At 46.0% G+C, this 15,741-nt stretch overlaps 1 protein-coding gene across 1 annotated transcript in view; it reads right to left on the bottom strand.

Moving 5' to 3' along the window:
• LOC142496684 (HEAT repeat-containing protein 5B-like) overlaps positions 1-14,986 on the bottom strand; it is a gene marked incomplete at its 5' end in the record, with an annotated part of 43,047 nt that extends 28,061 nt beyond the window's left edge. The window contains 4 exons of the mRNA XM_075603490.1: positions 104-275; positions 6,727-6,876; positions 8,288-8,396; positions 14,688-14,986. Of these exons, the coding sequence (XP_075459605.1) occupies positions 104-275; positions 6,727-6,876; positions 8,288-8,396; positions 14,688-14,986 (730 nt within the window). The remainder of the gene's footprint in view (positions 1-103; positions 276-6,726; positions 6,877-8,287; positions 8,397-14,687) is intronic.
• Positions 14,987-15,741: the final 755 nt, after the last annotated feature.

Consider the following 15,741-nt stretch of genomic DNA (forward strand, 5'->3'; position numbering starts at 1 on the left):
TTTACTAGAAGTACTTTGCTGGTTACTGACTGGGGATTTTGGTTATTCCCACCCACCTTCTGTACGAGTCCTAATGAATGCAACCGAGCTGCTGTAAACCTACCTGTTGCTTGCTTTGGCATTAATGCCGTGGCCATAACCGTTCCCAAGAGTTTAGAAACTGCGACTCTCACTCCATAGTTGGAGCCTTCTAAGGCCTTAAAACAAAGTGTTGCTACGTTCTCCAGCTCGGCTGTCCACATGAAAACGGCCTCGGTCTGCAGCTCCAGCAGGCACTGCGAAAAAAAAACATTACTTAAGTAATAATCTCCGAAGAACAGGGCATTACTGGCCAATAATTCCCTGGCTGGAAGAGTTGAAGAGTTGAAGGCCCGAGGCGAAGCCAAGGGACTTTAACCCAGACAGGGCATTATTGGCCAGTAATACCATGTTCTGAGGGGATTATTACTATTATAGGCTAAATGTAGGCTAATTATGTTTTCTTTACATTTTTCATAAAAAAAGATAGGACACTTTTGTAGTCATATTGATTTTTATCAGCATGATCATCTACATTCTTATGTTTTTACTGCAAGTTTATTAAAAGAAAATTGTACATACACACAACCACCCTTTATAAACACACACACACACACACACACACACACACACACACACACACACACACACACACACACACACACACACACACACACAGCAGCCCCCCCTATACACACAAACACACTCTGCAACCCCCCTCTATACGGAAACACACTCCCTCTCTCGCTTACACACACACACTCTTTGACACATGCTCTAACACTGACACTCCCCCCTCCTGTACACCCACAAACACACACAGCAATGCCCCCTGTAAACCCACAAAACTGCAGAGACACACACACATACCAAAACACACTCAACTCGTATTAACTCAATACGGCATAAACTGCAATACTAGGCAAGCTCCACAGGCAGTGAAAGGGTTACATTTAAAATGTTGAGCATTTCTATATAGCCACTTCATAAATCTGTTCCTGATCAACCCCATCCATAGAGGAGGAGCATAAATAAGTCTCAAATACCTTTTTTGTGCTCAAATTCAGTTTTAATGATCAGTACACTTAAGCCTTAAAGAATTTTACTGAGTTTTTAATGAAAAAAAAAAAAGGCACCTTTACAACAAATGTGAAAATTGAATATTCTCTAAAAGTAAAGTAGTAGAAGACTATGAGGCTTATTTGATAAGCTCCAAAGCACACCGATGTTGAAGTCTCTGGCATATATGGTTTAGTACTAAATTAAAAAATCTAACCCACGTGAATAATTGCGATAGGTATAGTATCTGACATAGTGTTGAACAATTATATCCAATAGTGTCTTTAGTATGTTGGTTCTTTCTTCAGAAATTACGAAGATACCTCTCAGATCTTAAGCTTAAATGCAACAATATGCAGGTAGTGTTTGTTATCCAACGTTTCTCTTTTGCAACAAATGGAATATCCAACGCTTTACAATGCAACCCTAAGGGCCGGTTTTTTAAGCCAGAATGCGTTATCCGATGCCTGAATGCGTTATCCAACGCTCACCGCCACTGATTAACATGGGACTCACTTTACAACGGTTTTACAATCCAACGCTACTTCCAGAACAGATTCCGTTGGATAACCGAGGACTGCCTGTACATGTATAATTACTTTCGTTCTACAAGTGCTATTTAAATCTGAATAAAATACTGCTTTTTCACCAGAACAAAATGGTCATTTGCTACAAATTTGAGATAAAGCTACAAGCATCATCAGAAAATCATAAAAAGATTGACTACCCATTTGGAAGTTCATTAGTTATGTTATCAAGCAAACACAATAATATCCATTTAGTATTGCTTTGCATGATTGTCTACACCAGTGATTTTCAACCAGGGTTTCGTGGAACCCCGGGGTTCGCGAGCACCCCTCAGGGGTTCCACAGCCGCCATGGGGGTTAGAGCTGGGAGAACTCTCCTATGCTGTCCCAGGGCCCCGCGGCGGAACCCCCACATAGCAAGGACCCGGCGGCTACGGAGCTCAGCAGCAGCCACACGGTCACTGCTATCCTTCCTCTCCCTGCGTCAGAAGTCGTGTCAACTTCCTGCTGACAGGGGGGAGAGGAAGGATCAGGCAAGAGCACGCAGCTCCCTCAAAGAGAGAGAGAGAGGGGTGTGTCAGTCTCTGTGTGTCAGTGTTAGAGCATGTGTCAAAGAGTGTGTGTGTGTAAGCGAATGGGGGAGTGTGTGTGTAAGCGAGTGGGGGAGTGTGTGTGTAAGCGAGTGGGGGAGTGTGTGTGTGTAAGCGAGTGGGGGAGTATGTGGGTGTATGCGAGTAGGGGAGTGTGTGTGTGTGTGTGTGTGTGTATGAGAGTGGGGGAGTATGTGGGTGTATGCGAGTGGGGGAGTATGTGGGTGTATGCGAGTGGTGGAGTATGTGGTTGTATAAGCGAGTGGGGGAGTGTGTGTAATGGGGGAGTGTGTGTAATGGGGGAGTGTGTGTGTAAGCGAGTTGGGGAGTGTGTGTGTGTAAGCGAGCGGGGGAGTGTGTGTGTGTAAGCGATTGGGGGAGTGTGTGTGTGTAAGCGAGTGGGGGAGTGTGTATAAGCGAAGTTGGGGAGTGTGTGTGTGTAAGCGAGTTGTGGAGTGTGTGTGTGTGTAAGAGAGTGGGGTGTGTGTGTAAGCAAGTGGGGGAATGTGTGTAAGCAAGTGGGGGAGTGTGTGTGTAAGCAAGTGGGGGAGTGTGTGTGTGTAAGAGTAGGGGAGTGTAGGTGTGTGTGTAAGCGAGTGGGGGAGTGTGTGTGTATAAGAGAGAGGGTGAGTGTGTGTGTATGCAAGTGAAGGAATGTGTGTGAGCGACTGGGGGAGTGGGTGTGTGAGCAAGTGGGGGAGTGAGTGTGTGAGCAAGCGAGTGAGGAATGTTAGCGAGTTGCGGAGTGTGTGTGTTTGTGTAAGCGAGTGGGGGAGTGTGTGCCAGCGAGTGGGGGGAGTGTGTGTGTATGTGTAAGCGAGTGGGTGAGTGTGTGTGTGTAAGCGAGTGGGGGAGTGTGTGTGTGTGTAAGCGAATGGGGGAGTTTGTGGGTGTGTAAGCGAGTGGGGGAGTGTGTAGGTGTGTAAGCGAGTGGGGGAGTGTGTGGGTGTATAAGCGAGTGGGGGAGTATGTGGGTGTATAAGCGAGTGGGGGAGTATGTGGGTGTATAAGCGAGTGGGGGAGTATGTGGGTGTGTAAACGAGTGGGGGAGTGTGTGGGTGTAAGCGAGTGGGGGAGTGTGTGGGTGTGTAAGCGAGTGGGGGAGTGTGTGGGTGTGTAAGCGAGTGGGGGAGTGTGTGGGTGTATAAGCGAGTGGGGGAGTATGTGGGTGTATAAGCGAGTGGGGGAGTATGTGGGTGTGTAAGCGAGTGGGGGAGTATGTGAGTGTATAAGCGAGTGGGGGAGTATGTGGGTGTATAAGCGAGTGGGGGAGTATGTGGGTGTATAAGCGAGTGGGGAAGTATGTGGGTGTATAAGCGAGTGGGGGAGTATGTGGGTGTATAAGCGAGTGGGGGAGTATGTGGGTGTATAAGCGAGTGGGGGAGTATGTGGGTGTATAAGCGAGTGGGGGAGTATGTGGGTGTATAAGCAAGTGGGGGAGTATGTGGGTGTATAAGCGAGTGGGGGAGTGTGTGTGTGTGTGTATAAGCGAGTGGGGGAGTGTGTGTAAGCGAGTGGAGGAGTGTGTGTAAGCGAATGGGGGAGTGTGTGTGTGTAAGCGAGTTGGGGAGTGAGTGTGTGTAAGCGAGTTGGGGAGTGTGTGTGTAAGCAAGTTCCACAGCCGCCATGGGGGGGGGGGAGCTGGGAGAACTCTCCTATGCTGTCCCAGGGCCCCGCGGCGGAACCCCCACATAGCAAGGACCGGCGGCTACGGAGCTCAGCAGCAGCCACACGGTCACTGCTATCCTTCCTCTCCCTGCGTCGGAAGTCGTAGTGTGTGTGTAAGCGAGTTTGTGTGTAAGCGAGTGGGGGAGTTTGTGTGTAAGCGAGTGGGGGAGTTTGTGTGTAAGCGAGTGGGGGAGTTTGTGTGTAAGCGAGTGGGGGAGTTTGTGTGTAAGCGAGTGGGGGAGTTTGTGTGTAAGCGAGTGGGGGAGTTTGTGTGTAAGCGAGTGGGGGAGTTTGTGTGTAAGCGAGTGGGGGAGTTTGTGTGTAAGCGAGAGGTGGAGTTGTTGTGTAAGCGAGAGGGGGAGTTTGTGTGTAAGCGAGAGGGGGAGTTTGTGTGTAAGCGGGAGGGGGAGTTTGTGTGTAAGCGAGAGGGGGAGTTTGTGTGTAAGCGAAAGGGGGAGTTTGTGTGTAAGCGAGAGGGGGAGTTTGTGTGTAAGCGAGAGGGGGGTTTGTGTGTAAGCGAGAGGGGGAGTTTGTGTGTAAGCGAGAGGGGGCGTTTGTGTGTAAGCGAGAGGGGGAGTTTGTGTGTAAGTGAGAGGGGGAGTGTGTGTGTAAGCAAGAGGGGGACTGTGTGTGTAAGCGAGTGGGGGAGTGTGTGTGTAAGCGAGTGGGGGAGTGTATGTGTAAGCGAGTGGGGGAGTGTATGTGTAAGCGAGTGGGGGAGTGTATGTGTAAGCGAGTGGGGGAGTGTATGTGTAAGCGAGTGGGGGAGTGTGCGTGTATGCGAGTGGGGAAGTGTGTGTGTAAGCGAGTGGGGGAGTGTGTGTGTGTGTATGCGAGTGGGGGAGTGTGGGTGTATGCGAGTGGGGGAGTGTGTGTATTGTATTGTATGTCTTTATTTATATAGCGCCATTAATGTACATAGCGCTTCACAGTAGTAATACATGTGGTAATCGAATAAATAACAGATAATATAAATAACAGATCATGGGAATAAGTGCTTTAGACAAACATAACATTAAGGAAGAGGAGTCCCTGCCCCGAGGAGCTTACAATCTAATTGGTAGGTAGGGAGAACGTACAGAGACAGTAGGAGGGAGTTCTGGTAAGTGCGTCTGCAGGGGGCCAAGCTTTATGTATCATGTGTTCAGAATGTTCACAGTGCTATTCGTATGCTTCTTTAAGCAAATGTGTCTTAAGGTGAGTTTTAAAGGTGGATAGAGAGGGTGCTAGTCGGGTACTGAGGGGAAGGGCATTCCAGAGGTGTGGGGCAGTCAGTGAAAAAGGTTTAAGTCGGGAGAGGGCTTTAGATAAAAAGGGGGTAGAAAGAAGACATCCTTGAGCAGAACGCAAGAGTCGGGGTGGTGCATAGCGAGAAATTAGGGCTGAGATGTAAGGAGGGGCAGAAGAGTGTAAAGCTTTAAACGTGAGGAGAAGAATGGAGTGTGAGATGCGGGATTTGATTGGAAGCCAGGAGAGGGATTTCAGGAGGGGAGATGCTGAGACAGATCTAGGAAAGAGTAGAGTGATTCTGGCAGCAGCATTTAGGATAGATTGTAGGGGAGACAGGTGAGAGGCAGGAAGGCCGGACAGCAGGAGGTTACAGTAATCAAGACGGGAGAGAATGAGGGCCTGAGTCAGAGTTTTAGCAGTCGAGCAACAGAGGACGAGAGGGGGAGTTTGTGTGTGTATGTGTGTGTAAGCGAGTGGGGGAGTGTGTGTATGCGAGTGGGGGAGTGTGTGTGTAAGCGAGTGGGGGTGTGTGTGTGTGTGTGTATATGTAAGCAAATGGGGGAGTGTGTGTATATGTAAGCGAATGGGGGAGTGTGTGTGTGTAAGCAAGTGGGGGAATGTGTGTGTGTAAGCAAGTGAGGGAATGTGTGTGTGTGTGTAAGCAAGTGGGGGAATGTGTGTGTGTGTAAGCAAGTGGGGGAATGTGTGTGTGTGTGTAAGCAAGTGGGGGAATGTGTGTGTGTGTGTGTGTAAGCAAGTGGGGGAATGTGTGTGTGTGTGTAAGCAAGTGGGGGAATGTGTGTGTAAGCAAGTGGGGGAATGTGTGTGTAAGCAAGTGGGGGAATGTGTGTGTAAGCAAGTGGGGGAATGTGTGTGTAAGCAAGTGGGGGAATGTGTGTGTAAGCAAGTAGGGGAATGTGTGTGTAAGCGTGGGGGAGTGTGTGTAAGAGTGGGGGAGTGTGTGTGTGTAAGAGAGTGGTGGACTGAGTGTGTAAGAGTAAGAGAGTGGTGGACTGTGTGTGTAAGAGTAAGAGAGTGGGGGAGTTTGTGTGTGTGTGTAAGCGAGAGGGGGAGTTTGTGTGTGTGTAAGCGAGAGGGGGAGTTTGTGTGTGTGTTTAAGCGAGAGGGGGAGTTTGTGTGTGTGTGTAAGCGAGAGGGGGAGTTTGTGTGTGTGTGTAAGCGAGAGGGGGAGTTTGTGTGTGTGCAAGCGAGAGGGGGAGTTTGTGTGTGTGTAAGCGAGAGGGGGAGTTTGTGTGTGTGTAAGCGAGAGGGGGAGTTTGTGTGTGTGTAAGCGAGAGGAGGAGTTTGTGTGTAAGCGAGAGGGGGAGTGTATGTGTAAGTGAGTGGGGGAGTGTGTGTAAGCGAGTGGGGGAGTGTATGTGTGTGCAAGAGGGGTAGAGTGAGGGGGGAGGGGAGAGTGTGTGGCGGAGGAAAGAGACAGGGGTAAGGGGGTGGGGGAGAGAGACGGGAGCGACGAGAGAATGGGGGCGAGGGTTGGGGTTCTTCAGAATTTCAAAATCGAATTCTGGGGTTCCCCAACCAAAAAAAGGTTTAAAACCACTGGTCTACACAGTATATTATTTGTTTTGTAGCTTCATGCAGTTCTTATTCACATTACACAGTGGTTACTCACCTTGGCTACAGCACATCGTACAGCCATGGACCTGTCAGTCAGAAGGGAACGAGCGTTCTTGTAGATGTCTCTGTGGCTGGAAGATGCAGCCCCTCCGAGACCGCCAAGGATCTTCTGCAAACTCATTAGGATTTCACTGCGACCCTGCGACTTAAACGGCACAAGAGAACAGTCACAATACCAGATAACGTAGGACAACTTAAGCTTTATACAGTTGCATTCGCCCTTCTGTCTAAAAGGAAGTAAAGATAGATAATTGCAGCGACTATAAATCATAAATAAAAAAATTAAAAAAGTTACTTAACACTAGGTTTTAAATAAAAGAAAATAGCTACTTTATACCAAACTGAATATAGCAAATTTATGTGGAACTCTATTTTGATGTTATTTTCAGTGTATGTATGTATGTATGTATGTATGTACCGTGTATGTGTTTCACTAGATGTGCTAAAACTGAGCTTTGTCTGTGTTTTATGTTCTGTCTCTGGTTTTAAATATATATTGCCATGCTCTGTAGCACTCCTCTGTGACACTCATATGCTTATATATATGTTGTGGTTATTTTGGGGGTTCAATAGGAGCTTGTTAGGTGTCCAGTATATATATATATATATATATATATATATATATACACATTACCGCATAGCAGCAAAAAGGAGACAGCACTCAGGTGAATGAAAATGAATGTATTAAATACAGCACATAACTTGGAGTATAACTTGGAGTTATGTGCTGTATTTAATACATTCATTTTTCATTCACCTGAGTGCTGTCTCCTTTTTGCTGCTATGCGGTAATGTATACTTTTATTATTTATATGGGACATGCACCTATTCATTATTGAATTTCTATTGGAGTGCCAGTGATTTTTTATCACATATACATACATACATACATACATACATACATATTTTACATTGAAAACCGCATGCAGTCGAGTTGATCATAGTTTAGTCGCACCATCCTGGAGACACCTTCACTAGACTGATGATTTCCAGAGGTTAGATATGTTTCAGATCACTGCTTAACCAATAACGGAGTGTGATGGCATCTTTGGAAAGATGACTATGAGCACATGACTTGCAAACACACTGTTCCGCGTACTCCAGCTACATCAGAGGTACTTGTAAAAAGCCAAAAACAGCTGTTACGATATGACTGCTCTTGAGAAATGTCCTAAGGGAGGACCGAAATGTTGAAAGCTTCATAAATAAATTGTATTATTCATGCATCGAGACCCGTCACCCTGCTTATATGATTTTGTGTTCAATTTTCATTAACTTCTTCTTACCAAGGCTCTAGAGCAGGAGTGGCCAACTTCAATACTCAATGTTCACCAACAGGTCAGGTTTTCAGGCTATCCCAGCTTCATCACATCAGTGATCAATCAGTTGCTCCGTTAGAATGGCAGCCACCTGTGCTGAAGCAGGGATATCCTGAAAACCTGGCCTGTTGATGGCCATTGATGAATGGAGTTGGCCACCCGTGCTCTAGATATTCGTAGAAACTGGGATCATAAACTCGAGAAGTTTTTAGAAGGCCATCTAATTGTGCATCTTACCTCAGCACTTTTCAGTGACTTTAAGAGGTTATTCACGGTTTCAGGAAAGGAGCTTCCCAGCATCCTACCCATCTTCTCATAAAATGCTCCGACACAAGCAACAGCGGCCCTGAAAGAGGCAGAAGCTATCAGTACCCATTTCAAGTACATACATCAAAACAAGCGTTTAGAATAAGTGCTAATGTATGGTCCCGTGTGTGACCCGGATATATAGATACAGATAAAATATACACAGATGCTGGTGACCCTGATAGTACCTCAGCAGAACAGTTTTGTCTGTAATTAGCATTCAGTTATGCATTTGTTACAAATTGTTGCCAGAGAAGGACCGCGGCTGATTAAATAGTCTGCTTCAGTATGTACAAGACTATTAAAAAGAATATTAAACTAAATACCTCCCAGTCCAGTGTACCAGACTGGTTGCAATATGGATATGAGGGACCTTGTAATAACTGGCACATGCAAAGATAGATGGATAGCTTGTGCCTCAGTGTGGTATATATGTTGGAACCAGTCTCATGTCTGTCAATGATGTACCGGACAGACAGCTGTATATATAACCACAACTGATTGAATGGTTACTCTAAGAGAGTACACGGTGGAGTTAGTAGTGAGTGATCAGTGCACAGTATCTCAAACTCACATACTAAATATTTCCAGAGGTTGGTATACCTAGAAATAGTACTCAAATCTTAAGGGTAAACAAAATAAATGAAATAAAAAGGTCCTTAAAGGCGACGCAGGGTATTAAAAATGAACACTAAAGCTACTGTTTAGCTAGGGAAAAGAGGCTTCAAAGTGGGAGCCTTAGACACCCTAATGGGTTAAGTATACACAAGGTCTCCCACAAGGCGCACTAACAGTATCTAGTTAGTGCCATAGATAGCCTAAGCCTATGTGGAAGCAGTGAAACAAATGTATAATACAAGCTAAACTGTAAGCTGCTTCTCAGGGTCCTCCGTGGAAACAGCACAAATAGTACAGTAGGGATAAGCAGGTATCTGGGTATATTGCTAATATGTCAGTAGGTGTTTAAAAAGATACCCGAAAACCAGTTGGTAATAGTGACCTATGTATAGGGTATGTATATATAAGTAGTGTCACCCAGGTTGCTCAGGGAAGTGGACACAGTTCAAAGGGTATCAGGCAATCAGACTTATCAGTTGACCTGAATATATACACTATTCCACATTTAATGTAATGGAGATCTATACAGGTCGCTGGGTATATACTGTGCATATGTGCAGTGTGGGTGCAGCGGATATGGTCTCCAATATACTCAAACATGTAAAAGTACCAAGATAGATAGTACCTGAGTGGATGAGACCAGAATGCGTTATGAACACTGCATCAATCGGATTATATCTACAGAGATTCCACCCGGCGTGGTGTATTCATGAACACCACAGAACGTTAGCTAGCCGGGTGGAGAGAAGTATATCTCATATAGCAGCAAGCCTAGATATAGCTCAGCCCTGTGAAGGCTGCCACGGGGCTACGCTAGACGCCACCGCACTGACACATGTGCTGACGTCACAGAGGAGTGGCCACCACCGACGGCCGTTTCGCGTCGCACTGACGCTTTCTCAAGGTGGCCACGCCTCTATGGTAGCCGAACGTTTAAATAGGCGAGCGTTGCCTTGGCAACAGTGGCGCTAAGTTAAGTATATGTGTTAGTAATAAAACATGTGTTTGTGTTGCTATTTATTTGTGTGAAAGTTCTGGCTGGCTTCCTGATAGAACCTGAGTAAATTCAGAACAGTAAGGCAGCAAATGAAGGGTTGCCGAGACGGATAAGCGAGTGATTGTATGCAATAGACACTAAATGGTAGAATGGAGGCATATACCATCAGGGGTAAATATGTTTACAAATATATCAATAAATCTATAAACATGTGCCATCCAAGAGGCTCATGATGATAGGGAACAGAGAGATAGTACCTAGCTGTAAATGTGCCAGTACATAATGCTGGGATATGGAGTGGATACAGTATAGGCTATGGTGTATAAGGGGTGTTACAGCCCAAATGCTGGAGCCAAAGTGAATATCACACTTACACCCCATGGTTATCAGATCCTGGCAGTATGAGTACATATGGTCTTATCGTGATGTCAAAAGTGGCATAAGGTATAAAAAATATTCTAACCAATAAATGGGGCAAACATAAATCCCTCATTTAAACCCTGCGGATAGAGTTCCTAGGGTATAAATCCACTTTGCCTCGTTTTTGAGGAGTTCTCTGTCCCAGTCACCCCCTTCTGATTGTTTCTGGGAGTTGGTATATGCCCTTAAAACGTAAGTTGGAAATGTCACCTCCATGTCCAGTGTTAACGTGTTTGGCAAGTGGGGTGTCAGTTTTATTGCGTATGGTCCCTATGTGTTCTAGGACCCTACGTCTTAGCTGCCGACTTGTTTTCCCCACATATTTCTTGCCGCATGTGCACACTGCTTGGTAGATCACCCCAGTAGTTCTGCAGTTCACAAAATTCCGTATTTTAAAGGTTTTACTATCATCCCAATTACCAAAGGTTTTGGTGACCTGAGCGTACTGACATGCACGGCACCCCTTGCACTTATAGTTACCCGGAGATCTTTTGTCTAGCCAAGTGCCTGAAGTGATGGGTTCAAGATGGCTATGGACTAGAAGATCCCTGATGTTAGTAGATCTTCTGCTGACCATAGTTGGTCTGGGTTTCAAGACTCCCCGTAGATCCGTGTCCTCTAAGAGAACATGCCAATGTTTGTTGACAATGTTAAAGATGGTTTTCCATTGTCTATTATAAGTGCCAATGAGGCGAATTGTTTTTTGCTCACGTGGTTTGGGTTTGGGATTCAGCAGAGATGCCCGGTGTGTATGCTTGGCTCTATTATAAGCCTTCCTAACGCTGTTCTTACTATAACCTCTCGCGAGCAAGCATTGGCACATAGATTGTGCTTGTGATTCAAATTCTTCATCATTCGAGCAATTTCTCTTAACTCTCAAATATTGGCCAGTTGGAATGCCATTTATGAGATTCTGAGGGTGATGACTATCAGCGTGGAGTAAACTATTAGTTGCGGTGGTTTTACGATGAATTGTAGTCTCAATTCTACCATTGGTTGCACAAGTTATTTTAAGATCTAGGAAGACTATGCTGTCAGGCCCTATATCGTAAGTGAGTCGAAGGTTAAGGGAATTACAGTTAAGTTTGTTGATGAAGTCAACAAACAGTGTACGAGGTCCCTTCCAGAGAATAATGATATCATCAATGTATCTTGCCCATAAAATAATATGGGTAGTGTAGATATCATTTTCTTCAGAGAACACTATTTCTGCCTCCCACCACCCCAGGTACAGGTTCGCATATGAGGGGGCACAAGTCGTCCCCATTGCAGCCCCCTGTACCTGGTGGTAGAGTTTGTTGTTAAACAGAAAGTAGTTCTTCGTCAGTACAAACCAAAGCAGTTGTTCAATGAATTTGTTATGGTTATTGTACAATAGGCCCCTGGTTTTCAGAAAGTACAGTGTGGCATTTATGCCATGTTCGTGTATGATGCTCGTATATAAGGCCTCAACGTCCATGCTAATGAGTGTTTCATTATCAACCACAATATCATCAATTCGTGTGAGAATATCCGTGGTATCTCTCAAATAGGACGGAAGTGCTACCACGAACGGTCTCAGTACTTTATCCAAATAGACACTTGCCTGTTCACTCAAGTTGTTAATCCCGGAGACAATTGGTCGTCCCGGTGGTGGCCTCGTAAGCTTGTGGATTTTTGGGAGGCTATAGAATGTGGCTATTTTAGGGACCTTATTGTACATGCCATTCAATTCACGCTTGTTGATCACTTTATCTGCTAAGCCTGTATTGAGGATGGTGAGTAATTCCTGATTGTACTGAATAGTGGGGTCCTTACTCAGGACCTCATAGCAGGTTCGGTCGGATAGGAGTCTCAGGTTTTCTTTGATACAGTATTCTCCTCTCTTCCCATAATCACAATGTTCCCCCCTTATCAGAGGATTTGATGACTATTGACTAGTTTGAACGTAGATCATCCAAGGCCTTTCTTTCCTGAGCACTAAGGTTACCAGTGTTGGTAGCATATCTAATATTTTCCAAGTCAGTAACCACCAACTTGGTAAATACCTCCACATTGGGACAAATTCCTAATGGAGGAATAAACGTGGCTCTGGGTTTGAGATCTGTGAATGGCCCCTCACCAATAGGTCTATTGGACTCTTCTTCAAGTGAGGCCAGGTTGAGAAGGTTCTCACGGTCAAGTTGGTCTAAGTCAGGTAGGCTTAGGTTCTTATTAATAAAGTCCTCTCTCCGTTTAAAGAACTTATGTAACAATAAATTACGCCCAAAAAGGTTAACGTCCTTCACCCATTCAAAGATGTTACGGTCGGATGAAGGGGAAAATGACAAGCCTTTTGAGAGAGCTTTCAAGTGGAATTCGTCAAGGGCTAATTGAGACAAGTTAATCACTTGACTATTCTCCTCCTGTGATGTTGTCAATACCTGCGCCTCCTTCTCGACCGCCTCCTCCCTCCTTGACCCCTGAAACCCCATTGGTCTCTGTCTTGAAGATCTACTCCTCTTACCCCTTCGTGTCTTGGATTTGGAAAAGGAATTACACTGTCTGTATCCTTGCCTAAAAAAGAGTTTTGCCCACCTTCAACTCCTGTATGTCTAAGTTCTAATTCGCCCTCATCGTTGGAAGTGTCCCAATCAGTGCTGGAATCATTGGGTGGGCCTGAATGTTTTTTTAGGGTTATCGTGTTTGAACACATACTCATCCACTCAGGTACTATCTATCTTGGTACTTTTACATGTTTGAGTGTATTGGAGACCATATCCGCTGCACCCACAATGCACATATGCACAGTATATACCCAGCGACCTGTATAGATCTCCATTACATTAAATGTGGAATAGTGTATATATTCAGGTCAACTGATAAGTCTGATTGCCTGATACCCTTTGAACTGTGTCCACTTCCCTGAGCAACCTGGGTGACACTAATTATATATACATACCCTATACATAGTTCACTATTACAAACTGGTTTTCGGGTATCTTTTTAAACACCTACTGACATATTAGCAATATACCCAGGTACCTGCTTATCCCTACTGTACTATTTGTGCTGTTTCCACGGAGGATCCTGAGAAGCAGCTTACAGTTTAGCTTGTATTATACATTTGTTTCACTGCTTCCACATAGGCTTAGGCTATCTATGGCACTAACTAGATACTGTTAGTGCGCCTTGTGGGAGACCTTGTGTATACTTAACCCATTAGGGTGTCTAAGGCTCCCACTTTGAAGCCTCTTTTCCCTAGCTACACAGTAGCTTTAGTGTTCATTTTTAATACCCTGCGTCGCCTTTAAGGACCTTTTTATTTCATTTATTTTGTTTACCCTTAAGATTTGAGTACTATTTCTAGGTATACCAACCTCTGGAAATATTTAGTATGTGAGTTTGAGATACTGTGCACTGATCACTCACTACTAACTCCACCGTGTACTCTCTTAGAGTAACCATTCAATCAGTTGTGGTTATATATACAGCTGTCTGTCCGGTACATCATTGACAGACATGAGACTGGTTCCAACATATATACCACACTGAGGCACAAGCTATCCATCTATCTTTGCATGTGCCAGTTATTACAAGGTCCCTCATATCCATATTGCAACCAGTCTGGTACACTGGACTGGGAGGTATTTAGTTTAATATTCTTTTTAATAGTTTTGTGTGTCTATTCCTTCATTCATTTTACCCTTATATACTGCACCGACACACTTTATTCGAGCAAATGCCCAGTTTGTACCTGGCAGATACCTGGAATGAGCCACCCCTCACCTCTGACAAGCCCCGTTGTGTTTGCCTTCCCAGCCTGGGTTCATGCCTGGCTGACGGGCGGCTGATCTGTTAAATTGTAATGATTAGGATTTAATAGGCTGCAATGCTTCGTGTGTCTACCAGATGGCATAAATTAATGAATTGTAATGCAGTATATATATATATACTGTGCAGTATTGCAGCCAGTGGGAATAAAATGCTTCAATCCCTGCCTAGAAAATACCTCAATGCACTCGGGCAGAAAACAGTCACAAACCTCAATACACCCGGGTATACCCGAATTCGTGGGACTAGCCGAGCTCGAATAAAGTGTGTCGCCAGTGTATTAATAAAGGTCATTTTATTCATTTAAGTTCATTACCACACGAGTGCTTGTTTAAAAGGGGTCCTTTCTTGCCTAGGCAAGCGTAGTTTTTGTTACCTGATTTCTTTACCCCTGGCACCGTCTCTTAGACAGTAGCTTGAGGTTACATCCCCTCTTCCCCCCATCCCATTTATTTTCAGTATGTACAAAACAGATGGTCACCCTACTGCAGCCTTCAAACTTACAGTTTAGTTGGTAGATAGGCAGCAGTGTCGTCTTTACTCTTGATCATTTCATTGCACTTGTCCAGGATTTGGAAGACAGTGAAAGTGTCTCCAATGCTGTAGAGCAGGCATGTCAAACATGCGGCCCGCGGGCCGCATGCGGCCCCCAATGGATATTTTTGCGGCCCGCTCACAACCAGCGCGGCGGCGGTAAAAAGTTTTGGCCGCGGGAGAAGCGAGCGCGGGTGTTGGGGAAGCGAGTAGCACGGGCGGAAGTAAAATCTGTCCTGCAGGGGCTGGAGGCGTACGGTGGCCGGGTGCAGTCAATCTGCACTCGTGCCGTGTGTGGGAGGGCATGGGGGCGGAGTCAAAACCCCGGCGGAGAGACTGCATTCTCCTTGAAGCCTGGTAAACCAGAGAGATCATGGCCGCCCCCCTCCATGAGGTGCAGAAAGTTCAGCAGTTCAGTGGAGATCCCACGGACAGGGGTATGTCTTCACAGCAGCCCCCCTCCCCCCTGTCAAATCTCTGTGTGAGCTGCACGTGCAGAAGGAGATCTGTGTGTGTGTGTGTGTGTTTGTTTGTGTGTGTGTGTGTCTGAGTGTGTGTGTGTGTGTGTCTGTGTGTGTGTGTGTGTGTCTGAGTGTGTGTGTGTGTGTGCGTCTGAGAGAGAGAGAGAGAGTGTCAGGGAGAGGGAGAGAGTGCCTGTATCCATGTGCCCCTGTCCCTCTGTCCCTGCCCCTGTGCTGCTGTCCCTCTGTCCCCGTGCCTGTGTCCCTGTCCCTGTGTCCCTCTGTCCCTCTGTCCGTCTCCCTCTGTCCCTGTCCCGTGTCCCTGCCCCTGTGCCCCTTTGCCTCTGTCCCTGTGTCACTGTGCCACTGTGTCCCTGTGCCTCTGCCCCTGTGCCTCTGCCCCTGTGTCCCTGTCCCGTCTCTGTCCCTGTGCCCGTGTCCCTGTGCCTCTGCCCCTGTGTGCCTCTGCCCCTGTGTCCCTGCCCCTGTCCCTGTGCCTCTGCGCCTCTCTCTCTCTGCCTCTCTCTCTCTCTCTCCGCCTCTCTCTCTCTCTCTGCCTCTCT

This window comes from Ascaphus truei, chromosome 1 (assembly GCF_040206685.1).
Source record: "Ascaphus truei isolate aAscTru1 chromosome 1, aAscTru1.hap1, whole genome shotgun sequence".
NCBI lineage: Eukaryota > Metazoa > Chordata > Amphibia > Anura > Ascaphidae > Ascaphus > Ascaphus truei.